The following is a 17346-nucleotide window of genomic DNA, read 5'->3' on the forward strand; positions in this document are numbered from 1 at the left end:
CCTGTGTAACTGGATTTTCAGTGTGACCACATGATACACGTCTTGCAGCATGTCTGCTACTGTAGCATCAGGGGCATCTGTCACATACGAGAGTGGAACTGGATTCCACTTCCCAACCTGGATAAGCCCTGCAAGATGGTAATTTTCAGAGGGGAGGGGGAGTGGGCAAGAAGGGCAGGAAAAATTGAAAGAAAGTGATTTACCTAATTCCTAGGGGCAAAAGAAATATCTGCTTTTAACAAGATCACCACCTTTGTTTCTAACCTCTTAAATCTGGCAAAACAAAAGAACACCCCCATCCCCTCCAAAAACCCCCATCCACTCATCACCAAGGATAGGCCTTATCTATATTACAAAAGTATACAAATGCAATGTAGTAGAGATTTTTAAATATGTATAGAAGTATGTTTTCCTAAGTTCCCATGAATTCAATAGGACATGATATAATAGTTAGCATTCTTCTTAATAAATTAGAAAGGATTTTGCAATGCAGAATTGAGCACAAAACATTGCTTTGCAGTCTATAAAACCATCAGGAACAAAATAAAAGAAACAGAGCTGGATATTCAGTCATAAATGCAAGTTGACTCTCAACAGTCCATCTGCTCAAATATGCTTTACACTTCCTTGTGGATCCTCAGTGGAGCAGATTATTAAGGTCAATAAGCATACTAATGATTCAGTTGAAGTCTTTTTTCTTCTTAAAAAAAAAAAAAGGAAAAAAAATGGAATTTACCTCCACATTCCCTACAAACAAAAATGTGCACTAACTAAATAAATACCCATCAAGGAAAAAAAAATACAGATATGGAATCTGCAAGAAGTTTAAGAAGTAAAACCTGCATTGCATTCCTGAAAGAAATCCTGCCCCTCCCCCAAGACCCCACAAACAAACACAATTCATTGTACAATTTTGTAATCTTATTTACCTTTTGCTTGGGCAGCAGAGCTGTGAGAATATCCAAGAGATAGCAATGCCATTTCAATCAGCTGGTTGAAAAGCATATCCTTCCTCACCAACACAAATTCTGCATGCTCCTCCTTAGAATCATATTCAATGGCATTTTCATAATGTTCTACTACACAGAAAACTGGAAGCATACTTCCTATTAAAAAAATTAAATTTAACATATTAAACTTGAGTTATAGTAGAGTAGGTGGGTCTATACAGAGTTATGTAAATAAAACCTGTACGAACAGGCAGAGGAGGCATCAAGAATCATCACAAATATTTGATCAACGTATTCCCTCAGTCCTTTCCCCTCACCCTCCCCAAAATAGAGAAAGTTCTACAAAACATAAATCTCCCTGAAAGGCAGAAATGCAAATTTATCTCTCTTGATCAGATACAGATTTAAAGAATTACCTTCTATAAAAATAACAGGGTTGACTGAAGAGAAGTTGATTCTCTCTGTCCTGCCTGATTTGTTGTGAGTAGCAGGCAGCATGAGAACCTAAATACATACTGCAGATGTCTTCACTGTGAGCCATTTTAGTACCAGCCACATAATTTTGTTTGTTAACATTAAAACTTTCTTAGTCCTGCCAAAAATATTTAATTGCTTTCAACATCAACAACAAATCACCTTGTGTGTTATATATTCACTCTGAAAGAGTACACAACGAAACAAGGCAAAAGTTAACACTAATTCGTGCTTCATTCACTGAGTGCACTTGAGCACTACTTTCACTTGCATCTTTAAGGAACAAATAATGATTTCAATGCTGCTTTAAGAAGTGTACCTGCAGTTCAGGTTTATTTTTGTTGTTGATGTCTCCCGCACTTTACATCCCACAACGCTATTTTGGTATGCCTGAAAGTTAATTACTAATTTCCAGTTTTTTAGCATCATATGGCAAACCCTTCCATACACTGCACAGAATATTATTAAGTAAATAACCTTTTATCTTTCCTTTTGTCTTTTTCAAATAAAAATATTTTATTTTATTTTTTCCTCCGTTTTGATGACAGAGAGAGAAGTAACAAACGACTCAAGCTGTTTTAGGGACAAAGTCTCTCCCAGCAGTCAGATTCCCGGACTTTATGAAAATCCCTCCCAGTCTCCCAGATGGACATGCATGACACACTGACCCTGTGGTTTTAAGCTCCAATCCTGTCCCGCTGTCCCCAGCAGCACAGGTTATGATCTCTTAACGACAGAAAGCAGAAGGGTTAAAAAGAGATGTACAGAACTGTCTTATGGCAGCCTGCCAGAGGGGTATCATCTTTAGCATAAATGATGACAAGGGTTATTTTAACAGGGCACCCAAGAACTCCAATTAGTCCTACAATGTTAATGCCTCTATAACCACTGCCCTCTAGACTTACGCAAACCTCCTAATCTGCTAAGGTGCATCAGACATGCTGTAGTCTAAAAGGAAGCTTTACTCTTGACAATAGAGAAAGACCACATCTGCTGATTTGTGTTCTAATGTATAGTAAGAAATCATGATAAAAAAGATACCTCTTAAGCACGTATATTTAAACTACATCTGTTCACCAGAGAGCCAATCTCTGGCAAACAAACCCCTTCAGGCTTGCAAGGATAAAGCTCAAAAACTCACTCCAGTTTGCCCAGTAGGCTCAGTATGAAAGACTGAAAGACAAGAGCAAAAGCTTGCCAATATTTACGTAGTGCAGGAAGGAGCTTTTTTTTCCTGGTTTTTTTTTTGTAATCTGAGTGAGACTAGCCAGGGAGGGAGAGAAGACCAAAGCAAAAGCAGTACATGCAAAGCAGTACATGCAAAGCAATGTTTACTTCACTGGTTTTAAATAAGCTGTGGACACACACGATACATCTGCAAAAAGGTGGTGGTTTGTTTTTTGGGTTTTTTCTCCCTTCCAGGCTCTCACAATCGATGTTTCACCTACTACCATCTGACTCAGAGTAAGGGCTCAAAATTCATAAGCAGTTTCACCAGTAATTCCTGAAGATAAAGTGCAAGCAAAGCTTTATTCTAACAAACAGTGCAGATACATCCAAAACCAGCTAAAACATATTTGTTTTCCCCTTATCAGCTCCTACAAATTAAGCTATGATCAGACACAACATACAGGTACTTCGCTGCTTACCAGCACCCTTTATGCCAGGTACATGGTTTCCTCAGTTGCAGCATTTTGGGAAATGTGGTACTTTAAACAACACAGGAGAGCCTCCTGGCCAAATTTTGAGGCACAGCATGGATTAACAGAGGTGGATCCCGGTAGTGCGACACAGGTATCATCTGACTACAAATCAAGCCACTAAATCTTTTAGCAAACTGTCACTAGTGTCCTTCTGTTAATGTGAAAAATGTTGTACAGGAGAGCACAATCTCAGCTGGCTGATCACTCCTGCTAGTACTTGGCAAGACCTCCAAGTGCAGCAACTTCATAACCTTCTAGTATTAAAGGGGAGAGCGTTGGTCAGTGCTCCCTGCTAAAAATATAGCATGATTTAAACCTGAAGGCAGGGTTAGAGCTTTTGCTGAAGGTTTACGAGTCTGTGTAAACAGCACGTCTGCCATAAGGAGCAGTGAAGTCTGTAGAATCCTTGTCTAAAACTGTCCTGGCATTAAAGTTTGCTGTGCAAATATCACATAATACCAGAGACAGCTGAAATCTCCTATTTAGGAATTTATGGAACTTATATGTTTGCAGGCGTCAGAAAGTCCTTTTTATACAGCCCCACTGCTTCACTGTACAATGTTAATGCACTCTGCTTGAAAAGCCATAATAAATTATATTTTTAATGCTCTTACCCTGGCTTTCTTAAGATGCATACATTCTTGGCAAACAATCAATAAATAGGGTAATCATGAGCAGAGGCCAAAGAATTTGCTGAAGTGCTGTTTTTCCATTTTTAATAGATAAAGATCTAACAATACGGACTGCTGTGTCTGTTCATTTCAGGATCAATATATTCTTTGTTTTCGCCAAACCGAGGAAAAAATAAATGATTGTACGATAAATGTTATGCATCAGAAACAATGAAATTCCTCTGCCTTCTAACTTTGTGCGTTTTAATAGTCTTGGTTGCATTTTGCACTTTGCTTAGCAAATACAAGAAAAATCTGGATTATAAACATAACTGGTTATACTAGGAAAAGTAGAGGCTGTTTCAAGATATATGCCAAATTACATACAGCATGTTTTGATTTAAATTAGCAAGCCTGCATGACATGGTCAAAAAGACTTACAAATTTTGATAAGTAAAATTTGTATATTATTGTCCATTAAAAGTATTTTCAATGCAAACAAAAGCCATCCATATACAAACATCAGTGATTCTAAATGTGCCTTTTCCTTGTGCAAATGTCTAATTACAGCAAACCAGCCACTGAAAAATATGACACCCAAGTTGTTCATTGTTCAATAATGAATTGTACTTAAGAAAATAAACTGCGAAGATTGACATCATAAATGACTTTTCCAATGTGATACCTAAAGATTTACACTCTCTCCTTTAAACCAACTTTCAACTGCTATGGAAATTCTGCTGCGCTTCCAATCTTAGGACCATCATTAGGAGGAAAGGCGAGAATTTGTTTTGGGGGTTCAGTATTTACTCTTACATATTTTTGCATTTCTTCGCCCAGCGCTCACTCAAAGAATTAATGAACCAAATTACTTACATTATAATGTAAGAATTTGCTTTAATCAGAGCAGCTAGCCTTTACCTTAACAAAAATCAGACTCCACCCTGAAAAGCAAGATGCTCCACCCAAGAATGAACCTTAGATTTCCCAAATGTGATTTATATCAGAATTGGGAATATATAGTATTTTAGAAGGGAGATTTTAATCCCGAAATATAAATGAAGTAGAGTAAAAAGTATGCTTCCCCCCCAAATACTATAAATCATATTTTTCTAATGTAGAATTATCAAAAGTGTTACCTTTTCTAATATTAGTTTTCATCAGGTGTCCAGAGTGTTTTAAAGGCACTCCTTGCATTTTAGTTCCTGTACTTCCAAGTCTTCCTCTTCCTAATGGGCTCCCATTCTGTTCCAAGCGCGCAATTTTGGCTGGTGGACCCTTCGGATCGCTTACATTGTTAGACATTTCTGAATGTTCTTTCCCCTGAGTTGCCTCGTTCAAATGATCCATACTCAGTCCCGCCTCTAAAGATCACCTGCCATGATTAAAAAAAAAAATATATGTTGTACACGTGTGCGCATATGTATACGTACACAGCCTGCACATGTACAGAGACAGATATATATGTATCATACGTTTATAAAGAAGAAAAGGTAACTAGAAAGAAATGCCTTTTTTAAAAGAAACAAACTTATTCTTCAAAAATTACCTCATACCCCAGTTTATAGAGAGATTGTACCATAATCTACTGGAATGCTTTTCTTAAAAGTCAACCAGAGTACCTCCTAAAAAAAGTTAAAAAAAAAAAATCTTTGGAGATATTCTACTAAAACCGAGAGTCTAAAACTCATATAAGTGATGATGATTGTCAAGGTGTGTGCTCCAAGACAGCTATTGTTACAAATCTCACAGAAAGGTTTGTTATTTATCGCGGATGTTTTTTTTGTGGAGGGAGAGAAAGATTCTGATGAAAAATTTCTTGATCTATTTGATTATAAAATGGATGAACCACATTAGAGAGATTGCTAAAACTTTAGTTGAAGGAGCAACAGATTTATTAGAGATGTAGACTATTGTCCCTTTACAATTGCTTTCCCCCTTAAAAACAGAAGTTAGAAAAGAATTTTACATTTAACTTCAGAGAGCAGAGATGGTTGCTTTTGAGTTTCCTAACCAATATTATACAGAGTTTATCAACTTTTGGAAGGTTCAAAATATGTAATTTTTCAGATACTAAGCTTCAAGTGTTAAACAGAGTAGTTTATTCAATGAAGATAAATAACAATAGTTTCTCACCAAACATAAAGCTAGGGAAAAATCCTCTACAATTTCTACAGTAATTTTGATGCCCTTAAATATAAAAAGCTCCTAAACCTGGGTGATGCTGACACACCTATATGAAACCAAAAAAGCAGAATTTCAATAGCAAATTAAGAAAAGGTATATATATAAGCATGCTTGTAATTCCCTTTCTATAAACTTTTGAAATCTCTGTCCATGAATAACAATTACAGTTAAATCACTAAAAATCTCTCAAACCTACAACATAACAGAGTAAGTTCTAAGGACTTTTGCCACTCATCAGAACCTGTTTTGCAAACTATATTAAAAAACCTTGCTGACAGCAAAGGCATCTTTCTGGTTATGATTTCACTAATCAATACTCTTGTGATTGTTAGGTATTTTGCCTACCTTTCCCTGACAGGGAAAGGTATAACTACACAGACAATTATGTTTTATATATATATACACAAAAATAATATAAGCACTAAGGACAGGTCAACAAACATTAATCTTCGAACCAGTATTTACATTAGCAAATACAAATACTAATACTGGGGAAGTAATATTTAGAAAGACTGGTGTGAATCGGATAATTGCTACTTTCTTTCAGTTGCCTAGTAATTCAATATATTTTCTGCACATTTCATAGCAAAGTTATTAGAACCTAAATATCTTGGAATCCTTATATACATACACTTCTATGTCACTAGTATACATGCCAATGATAATTTTGTAGAATATTTTTTTCTTGTTTGAACATCACGCTGTTTTTCCCGATACGGTGCAGACAGAGGCACTGTATTAATTCAAACCTTTACAAGCAACCTCAAGAATGCAACCAAATAGATGAAGTTCAGACAATCGTTATTTTTCCCTATGCTATTAGGTGACAGGCTAAGGTTCACCATTCATCTTTATCCCATCTGTTTTAGGTCATGTGTCTCATTAGCAGTAAATATGCCTATTTTAGCCACTTTTCAAAAAGAATTTTTTAAACTGTGCTAAGTGTAACCTAAGCAAAGAATTACAGACTGAAACTGTTAACATCTTCCGATGTTTCTAACAATGCTAACATCACATAGGGCTGCTATTCTGAGACTGGTCTATCTCAAGAAAAAGAGGATTCACCAAAAAAAAAGAAAAAAAAAAGAAAAAAAAAAAAGGGGTGTGGGGGGGAAGAGTAAAAGAAAACACACACAAAAAAGCTTTGAAAGAGAAATTTCTCATCACTTTTGGCAACTTCAGAAGTACTCTAAGGCACGAAGGTTCTTTGCTACAAAAAGTATCTAGTCATCATGAGTCAGAATCGCACTACATCATGTACAGTGAATAAAAGTGATAGATCGGCACTTAGTTAATACACTGACTGCAACCAAAACACCAAATGGGTCATTTTCGCTTGGCCTGAGAATACCCACCCATCGGCATCCTTTCACCGCTTAGTCATCTTGTAAAAAGCTTTATGTTACAAAGCAAAATTACATGCACATAAAACACCTAATTTACTCATTTAAACTCCATGCCCAAGGCTAAAGTTCACTGAAACCTCAGTTTGGAATAGTGATGAGCAACAACCAGCATGGCCTGCCCAGGGAGAGGGTGGCAGGAAAGACCTATCATCTCCGCCGGTTCCAGGCCAGGAGTTTCCCCGGGTTTCGCATTTAGGCATCTTTCACAACTACAAGTTTTCATCACAGATCAGTGAGAGAAGAGCACGATTTCAAGGCACAGTTTCCCGGAGCCAGCGTACACGTACAGGCACACCGCGCAATTTCTGAATGAGAGCCGGTGCCGTATCTCCTTTTGTCGCGATGTAACGCTGCCGGTATTATATTATTTCTTTCTCTCCTCCTGAATCAGCCCCCTCCCCATGCCTTTCCCCTCCTCTTCCCTCCCTCCCCCATAAAAACCCATAATCACATTTGAGAGAGGCTCCGCACTTATCCGTTCCATATGGCTCTCACAATCCAGGCCAAGCTTTCCCTGTGACCTTTTAAAGAGACAAAGAAGCAAAGTACTTATCTAGAAACAGAAACACTGCAGTTTTCTGAGTGAAATTAGCAAAACCGACCCGAAACTCACCACTTCAAAACTTGACAGCATATAAATAACAAAAACAAAGGAGGTTTCCTTTGCAGCCCGAGCTCTTGAAGAGGAAGAAGTTCAAGACTGATGTTTTTAGGTCCCCCCCTTTTCTGAAAGGGGGGGGGGGGGGGGTGCAGCAGACCTGAGGACTACTTCCCCTAATATTCTCTTATTTTTTTTCTTTTTTTTTTTTTCTTGTTGCTATTTTCCTCTAGGCGGGGAGGGGCAAAAACAGATAGCGAGAAACAGAGTAGCCATGAGCAAAAATGGCAATGGACAAAAAAATAGAGATTAAATATCTTTTGAGAGAGCCAGTTTTCGAGGTTTAGCAACGGAAGACAGAGCTGCAGATCAAATTGATCAGACAAGTGTAACGCTCAAAACGAGGAATTAATAATAATAATAAGAAGAATTTAAAAATAAGTAGCAGGTTTAAATTAAGGTGGAGGGTGATTTAAGTCTAGCTATCCTTTCAAAAATAAAACAAATGCATAAAGGATCAAGTGAGAAAAGGGGTTATTAAAAAAAAAAAAAAGCAAAGGAAAAAAAAAGACAGCTTTTCTATCCAGTGTGAAGAGCAGAAAGTCTACTTCTAGGTTGTCACTTACACTATTATTCTCCAATAGGCACCCAGAGGAGCAGCACACACAGAAGGAGCCCGCTCCCCTCCCCCTCCGCAAAAATATACACCGTAATAGCCCCCAAACTTTCTGCGGAAACCTCAGCCCCAGAGATCGCTACTGGAGATAAAAAGAAAAAAAAAAAAAAAAAAAAAGTGGAGAGAAAATTGCAGGAAAAGGCACTAAAATGCCACTTTTAATCTCGCCTTTGCGGTCCGGGGAGGGAAAAAAAAAAAAAAAAAAAAAAAAAAGAAAAGAAAAAAAAAAAGGCAGAGAGGACCTGTCTCCTCTCATTTACCGGGGGCTGTTGTGCGAGTGACGGGGGGAGAGAGGGAGCGAGAGAGGAGGGGAGAGAGAAAAAGAACAGAGGGGAGGAAGGAAACACACAACAAGGCACACCACCACCACTACAAAAAAGTGACGAGGTTTCACTCCCTCCGAGTCCAACACAGGGAGAAATTATAATTTAAAAAAAACCCCGATCCTATTAGGAAAAAAAGAAAGAAAGAAAAAGGGAAAAAAAGGAAAAAAAGAAAACCAACAACAAAAAAACCTAGTTGTGCTTCTGCAAAGGAAAAAAAAAAAAAAAGAAAATCTGGGAACTCCGAGAAGAGTTACTGGCAGAAGGGGTAAAAAAAATATAAAATAGGTTGCAAAAAGCCAACAACAACAAAAACCAAGCCAGCAAAAAAACCCAGTAACAATTGAAAAAGAATAATAATGGTAGGCTTTGTATTTCGTCTCTCTCTTTTTTTTTTTTTTTTTTTTTTTTTTTTTAATTCTCGTTTCCCCTGGCTGGCTGGGTATGGTTGTTATTTAGGCCGGTTTGGTGGTTGTTGCTGGATGTTACATGGATATGTGTGTGTGTCCCCGGACGGAGCTGCCTCGCTCTGCTCTGCTCCCCCCCCTCCTCTCGCTCTCTCCCTCTCTGTTTCTGTCCCCATTAAATTATTAGTTGACTCATCACTACTCCTCCTCCTCCTGCTGCTGCCGCCGCCGTCCCCTGCTCACAGCCTCCTCTCCTCCTCTCCGCTACCGCTCGCTGCTGCTGCTGCCGCTGCTTCTTCTTCCTCCTCCTCATTTTAATACAAAATAACACCGAGGCCACTGGCTTTTTTTTTTTTTTTTTTTTTTTTTTCACAGCCAGAGACGGGAGGAGGACGCAGCCTCCCTGCTGCTGCCCGGAGCCCTTCCCCAGCGGCCCCGGATCATCCGACGCGTCCTGGGAGAGAGAGAGAAAGTGGCAGAGGAGGAGGAGGATGAGGAGGCGGTGGTGAAGGAGAGAGGCGTGGGGGAGGGGAGGCCGGGCAAGGGGAAGGGGGGTTGGCAGAAGTGCGGTGGCAGAGGGGGACCGAAGCGAGGAGCGGGGAGGGGGCGCCGGGCCGGGCCGGGCCGGGCCGGGGGGGCGGCCGCCAGCGGCGGTAGGTGAGCGGGGGGGCCGGGGGAAGAAGGCGTGCGGCTTCCGGGCGCGCACGAATTTGCAGCTCGCTGGGTGCGGGTGAGGCGGCCCTGCCTGCGCCGCGCACAATGCCCGCTCCGCGCCGCCCCGCTCCGCGCCGCCCCGCGCCCCCCCCGGCAGATGGGGCCTGCGGCGGAGGGGGCGAGCCGGAGGACAGGGCCACAGCACCAGCAGCAGGAGGAGGAGGAAGAGGGGCGGGGGTGAAGGCTGAACAATATCCTGCCGGCGCTGCCGGGTGCGCCGCGCTAGCGCAGCCTCCGCCCCTCGGCGCGGAGCCTGCGCGGGCCGCGCCGGGCAGGTGCACGGCGGCCGCCCCGGCCCCGCAGGTGGGGGCGCGCCGCGGGGGCCGCCCCGGGGAGTCAGCGGCCCGCGTGCGGGAAGGAAGTTTCTCCTTCCCTCTCCTTGCCGTCGGTACCGACAGGGGTGAAAGAAAAGCACCGGCCAGGGTTCTGAAAGGCGGCCGAGGCTGAGTGAAACCGGCCCCGTTCCGCGGAAGGCACCATCCACCGCGGCTCCGGTGGGCGCCGCGACCAGCCAGAGCAAGCTGCAGCACAGAGAGCGATACGTCGCTCCGGGCTCGGGACGGCGAGATGCCACATCCCCACGCCACAAAACTGCCCCTGCGTCGAGTCCGCAGCGTGGGACCGAAAGCCACCCCCGAAAGGTGAAAGCCAAAAGGTGGTAAAGTATTGACAAAATAAGTAACTGCGAGACTGACATAGCTTTTTCCCATCATGCACTTGGAAGAAAGTAACCCAACTAGCCAAACTTGAAAGCAACAAGTTTGTACAAGCTGCGAGATAAGAGAAAAATTAAACTTCTTTATTGATAAAATGCGTAGTGTTGGAATAGACAATGTCTGAAGGGAAAGTTGCATCATCGACCAAAGAAAACATGAATTACTCCACAGACAGGTATATAACCAAAATGTCTAGGGCAGCAACTTTAAAACAACAAACAACAAAACAACAAAAGCAATACAAACATGAGGCAGCAGCAAAAGTAAGTGAGTGAGAAGGCTGATTTCAGTCCTGTAATACATAAAATAGTATGGCCTCTGAACACAGAAAGGGCAAATCATTAAATCTATAAAGAGAAAATTTTGCACTATGCATATATTATTATTAAAGAAGAGGAATACATCAAGACAAGGTAAAGAATCACATTGATGTTTACTAAAATAAGCACAAACAGCATATAGGACATGCAAGAAAAAGAAAATGGTAATAGGGCAAAATGCATGAAATATTTATCATATTCTGCAGTGCATAAAATAGATTATAATCTCAGAAGCAAAGAAATGCAAGGTTGGAAAATGAATACCCTGTTACATAATAGTATTATTCAAACCAGAGCAAGTGGAGGTGGCATATGTATGAAACATGAAAAGTTGTACCTATGTTGTGTATCTTGAAAAGGGTTACTAAAATCATTACTGAGAGACTGTTGAAAAGGAAAAATAAAAACCAAAACCCCAAAACCAAAGAAACATGTTTCACAAAGAAAAACAAGGGAAAATGTAGATGATATCTTCCATAACAGATGATCAAGGGGTAACTGTCTAGCGGGTTGTTTGTTTAGAAACCAATCCTTTTTCAACAAGAGACAGTATCAATCAGTCCCTCTTGAAAAAAAATTAGTTATCTACATATATCTATATATAATATATATATATATTTCCCAATACATTTGAATACTTGGAGGAAAACTGTTAACTAGTTGAATTCAAACTTTGTGGCCACAATGGAAAATATAAATGTCATATTTTTTCAACATTTTCAGAAAAGCCTGATAAGGTAAACATAAGTAGTAGGCAAGACTGGTCACTAAAGAAGAAAATCATGAAGGATATGAGAGTTTCAGCTGGCAGTATGCTGCCTGCAGCATGATGGAGGAAAAGGATATTGAAGATAATTTAAAAGATGCAGAGCTGATTAGAATAGAGCAAATATGATCTGGAACAAGATTTGGGACTAAAATACCACCTTATAAAAATGATTAGCAGATATGACAGTAACAAAAACAAATAACAACAACAAAAGATTAAAATCTTCTAAAATAACTTTCACATTGCTGTTCACAAATCATTCTGCTCATGGTAAAAAAATAAAAAAAGCAACAAAATGTTTGGATTAAAGCAAAGTGATTAATCTAAAAAGCAGAGATGGTGAATTAAAGGAGCAGGGAGATAACAATCTGATAATACAGGAGCACAGAAGGCCTAATAATGATATTATTACGCACACTAACCAAACACTGACAAACAAATATTCTGTTAATTATATAATCATGCATATGCTTCCTATGCTTGAGATAAATGATTATGGAAAAGAACTCTCTTCTTGAAATTGCTTATATGCACTAAACCTTATAAACTCCCTACCACATGGATTAATCTAATTCCCATACACCACTTATGCCTGGTAAAGTATTTACTACAGACTTGGAAAGCTGAGCGTGAAACCCTTGCTTTGACTAGAAAGCACGAATTACTGAAGGCTGCTACGTCTTGTCAGATAGGCAACAATCAGATATCTCTTATCAATACCAAACTACTTGGAAATATTTCAAGATACAGATATCTGATTTTCATTTGACCTATTCCAATTTGCACTTCACTGTGTCAACTTTGATATTAAAATGTTCAGCTAGAATAAAGATATTTATAATAAAAACATATATAAAGAACAGAAGATGAATAGATATTGTCATGGATACATATGCAGGCAATCATTTAAACATGCGGCAATAGTAACATCACATTTTTCATAGCTTCTAGTCAACATACAGAAGGCAAATATATGCTTAATAAAGGTTATTAATCCTTAATAAAGTTGTTGCACTGTTTTTATTATATATAAATGCATTTTGCCCTATCTTATATTGAAATGGGACAAATATTTAAAAAGTTGGGCTGCATATTTTCAACCCCATGGTGAATTAACTCTCGAGCAGCAATCTCAGTAGCTGCAGAGCAAAACAAATTCTCCAGTGTGGCACGCTGCCTCAGTGCCTCCTAAGGTCTCTATTCCAACATTTTCTTGTTCAAAATAAATTAGGAAATATGGGTCCAAATCTTGAGGCTTGGCTCTTGTGCAATGCAAACAGAAATGACCTGGCAACAGAGCAAAATCAGCATGGCTGTGCATTCTCTTTTATCAGATTTCTTTGGGGAGATCAGGCTGATTGGCTTTTACACACATGTATTTCTGACAATGCTGCAGCCCTTTGGGCAACTGTAAGCACCGTCCCATGCTGGAGGTGATGCAGAACTGTGCAGCAGGAGTGGAACTGCTGGGACATTCTCTTCCGTGGGGATTTGAATGCATTTCCCCCACTTGAGGTTTGATGGGTGCACATCCAGTGGTACCTGCTGGACAGCAAGGCAATGGCAGTACCATTCTGTGCCTTTGTGAAGGTAAACATCGGTGGCCGGAAGGTGGGGGACACCTTGTAGGGCTTGTGCCTCCTTGCCATGTGGGTTAGACAGAAGTGTGGGTGAAGGGCAAGGATGCACCCCACAGTCCTTTCCCACATCTACCTGTGCAAACTTCAGCATATCACCGCTGTTGTGACACAGTCCCATGGCCCTACAAGTTTTACACCTCTGACTAAATTTATTTTTCAGTCTCCTCAGACTAATTTCCCCTTCGCTTTGCCCTGAACAACAATAGTTGCCTAACACCGCTCAAATGCTTCAACCAACCTGACTGCGGCAATCGCAATTTACATACGACCCAAGAATCCAATGCACACCAATGTGAATCACAGCATTCTGCGACATCCCCCACGCTGAACTCAAAAGTTACATACCAACCTAGATTTTTTTGACTGCAACCTGCCCCAGCCTGGATAGGATGCCTGTCAAAAAGCAAAAGTGCTATGAAATGAAATTCATAGCACTGAAAGGCATCGCACACAAGCTGTCGTCCCCTCTCACATTTTGCATGAGCAATTTCTGCTCGTTTGTGTTCTCTCACACACCATGTCCTGAAACAGTTACGTAAAATGAATATTTAACTTACGATAGTCAGCTGTATTGAACTGCACTTAATTGGATATTAAGTGAAGTAAATTATCCTTACCATATTCGTCAGAGGTGAAAAACCTACATATATGGCTACATGTAGTGCATTCATTAGTTTACAGACCCCAAGGCCCCTGGGAAGTATCAGATATCTACACAGTGTCCCATGGTGCAGCATTTTTTAGCTGGATGTCTCAGCTAGCTTGCAGATATGTAAAATCATATACAAACAGACATCTCCCTATTGATTGCCTCTGTGACGAGGCTCGTTTACTCCTGCAAATATTATCTGCAATGTACTTCAATCACAATCTTTTTTTAAAATGGAGTTGAATAAGAATATGCAACATGTGATTTTGGATAAAACAAGTTACTTTTAATCAAACTACTGCACCATTTTGTACAAGTTATTTCATAGCTGTATGTCTATTTTGACAAAGATGATTGTGCAGCTGAAGGAAATACATACTTCTGCAGATGTGGCCCCTACAGTTATTTCAGTTCACCCCTTGGTGAGTCATGGAGAGGCAAAATTCTGGAAGAAAATTATGGAGTAAAATCCAACAAATCTGCTTGGCCTGATGTAGGGAAGGGTGAACAAGAGCACTAATGAGAATAGTGAGTCTTTCACCCCTGGTGGCCACAAGAAATCTTAGCTGCTTAAAATCGTAATAGAGAGTTGCCCACTTTCCATAAAAGATCACAGCAATCAATATTAATGGTTAATCACATAAATCTTACTCTGCAGTTGCACAGTCTCTTGCCTGCTATGTGGACAAACTGAGTTCACTTTTTGCTACGTATAGTAGGACATCAATTCCCACAAACACTCTCTATATGTTATTTAATATAAGCCAGTATGTTTTATGACTGTGGACTTCGGAACTACTTCAAATAAAAAGCTTCAACTTAAAAAAAAAGCATTTTGAAGACCATGTTCTCTTACATCCTTAACACTAGCTTAGGACCTTGATGAGTCATGCTCGTAATTTCCATGTGGCAACTATAGCAAACTACTTCCACAAAAAAGAACAAACAAAAAAAGTGCAATAGAGATTTATATAATAATATTTTATGCAATTAGGCAGCTGGAAGAAAGGAGGAAAGTTGGCATCTTAGGATCAGCCAAGTTTCCCATGTCATAAATGTATGTTCAGCAGGTCACTAATCTCACAGCTTTGTCCCCAGAGGTACAATTTTTAGGTCTTTCATGTGAAGATGCTTAATGTGGGACACTGAGAGATGAAAAAAGAGCAGTTCCTGTTAAAGCCCTTGTCATCATAGCACTAGATAACTCCTAGGCATGAAATGGGCATATAATTGTTACCTACAAGAGTCGGTTGGTAACTGGTTATTTTAGGGATGTGTCTGAATAGAACCTCTATTAATTTAAAAGTATGTAAATCATGATCCCTGGACATAGAAAGCCATAGTTCCTGTTATTTTTACTTGTTAAAAGGAAAGTTACACCAAGTTATCTCCAAAGAGTTTTTCAATGTTGTTTGCAATTTTTTGACTGCTTCTGCATTTTTTTCCATTATGTGACTCATTTTCTCTCACTTCCAACCACTATGCTCCTATCCTAGTTAGTATGCTTTTACAAATACAGAAATTTCATCCAACAATTCTGGGTAAAGATAAATTTCACACAGTCCAAGCAAAGCTGTGCATTATGGCAGAAAACATCTGAACTGTTGTACTTAGCCCTATGGAGGATTATTTAAGTATTATTATCTAGAGCTTAGATGTTGAGCTCAAACTGCAGTGAGTTCTTACACAGGGATTCTTCATCAACAGAAGAATCACCTCTGTCATTGATTTGATAGTACAAATAAAAATCTACTGACACAAGCTGAAAACATGGAAGAGTTTTAAGTCGAAGGAAATGGTTAGAACTGATTGATGAATTGAACTATGTCAAACTTTCATTATGAAACACAAAACCACATGAAATGTCCTGTTTCCAGTTTCATTATTAACTCAGAACTCTGCACATATTCTGCTACCCTTTTTCTAAGGTTCAAAACCTTTTAAGTAAAACTCTGCATCTAATTACGGCCAAACTTGACAGGAGTCAATATTCACTGTACATGAAATGCATGCAAAATGTGTGGTTTTGGTGTAAAACAAATTGAAAGTTGGTGGTTTTGGCCAAATTAGCATTTTCTTCTAGGGCTCCTTCCAATCTCGAACTCAGATGATTCCACAGTAACACAGATGAAATGAATGAGTTTTTCAGTTCTTTTCAGGAGCAATTAGCTATTAATATTCACAGCTCTTTTAAGGAACAAGATACCTGTTAATATTACCAGCTGCTAACTAAAAAAGGTTTAGCATATGCTGTGTCACTAAGATAAAGGTCATTTATACATGTGTCAGAGTATGCTTAGTTTAATGCAAACAGCATAAAGCAAAACCAAATAACTTCAAAATGTTAAACATACTTATTCTGGTTTAGAAAAAAACAACAAAACCACCAAAAAACAAAAACAAACATATACACACATACACAAAAGAGAAATTAACAAAAATGTATTGAAGCATTTGAGGTATGTATTTGCTTAAAGCAACTATGTTTCTAGATTTCCTGCTAAGTGGCTACAATGGAAACAAACTGAGATGAAGAGCAGCAATTGGAAACCCACAAGAATACGGTATTTTTAGGGCGAAATTCTGTTAATATTTATGATAGTAATTTATACTCAGAAAAAACTTGAAGGAAATGCCATAACAGGTGTGTAAAAAGTTAGTTCCTGTGTTAAATACAAAAATTTGTGGGGAAAATAATCTCTGTAATTTGCTTCTGGTGTATACTACAAACTCCTTCCTGTATTAGATTTTTCCTTCACAAATGTTGGTAAAATTAGAAGTTTTGGAATATTCTGCTTATAAAAGATGCAGTGCATTCTTGCAATTAATTTTCCCTTTGTAGGCATACAGATGGAGAATCTCTCTGCACCACATCTGCAAATGTGCCCCTTCCAAAGTGGATAGGGCCAGGTGAAGAAATGCTCCAAATTATTACAGTTGTAAGAAAATAATGTCCAAAGCAACTTATCCCCCATATTTTTCAAATATGGGACACCTTCGAATACAAGAATCGCTCAATATGCTGCCATGAACGAACTACACAGAAACTAATCTCACATCTAAGCTTAAAACTCTTTTAGATTTTTTTTTATAAAAAAGAAAAAGAAAACATATTCAGATCTTCATTTACTTAATACCAAGTGGTCATTGCTGTGGGCATATCACAAGGACTTATTGACATTTTTGCTTGATTTAGTTCTGTA

General features: G+C 39.3%; 1 protein-coding gene across 7 annotated transcripts in view; it reads right to left on the minus strand.

Annotated features, from left to right (window-relative positions):
- Positions 1-17346, minus strand: part of SATB1 (SATB homeobox 1) — a 91688-nt gene that overhangs the window by 65011 nt on the left and 9331 nt on the right. For 2 of the 7 annotated variants that reach the window (XM_033060168.2, XM_033060159.2), the window contains exons 1-4: positions 7945-8545; positions 4878-5113; positions 930-1106; positions 2-128 (exon numbers count right to left, since the gene is read on the minus strand). In XM_033060168.2, the coding sequence (XP_032916059.1) occupies positions 2-128; positions 930-1106; positions 4878-5088 (515 nt within the window). In that variant the 5' untranslated portion in view covers positions 5089-5113; positions 7945-8545. The other 5 variants (XM_033060130.2, XM_033060139.2, XM_033060110.2 and 2 more) reach the window with 5 other exon arrangements.

Source organism: Catharus ustulatus, chromosome 1 (genome assembly GCF_009819885.2).
Source record: "Catharus ustulatus isolate bCatUst1 chromosome 1, bCatUst1.pri.v2, whole genome shotgun sequence".
NCBI lineage: Eukaryota > Metazoa > Chordata > Aves > Passeriformes > Turdidae > Catharus > Catharus ustulatus.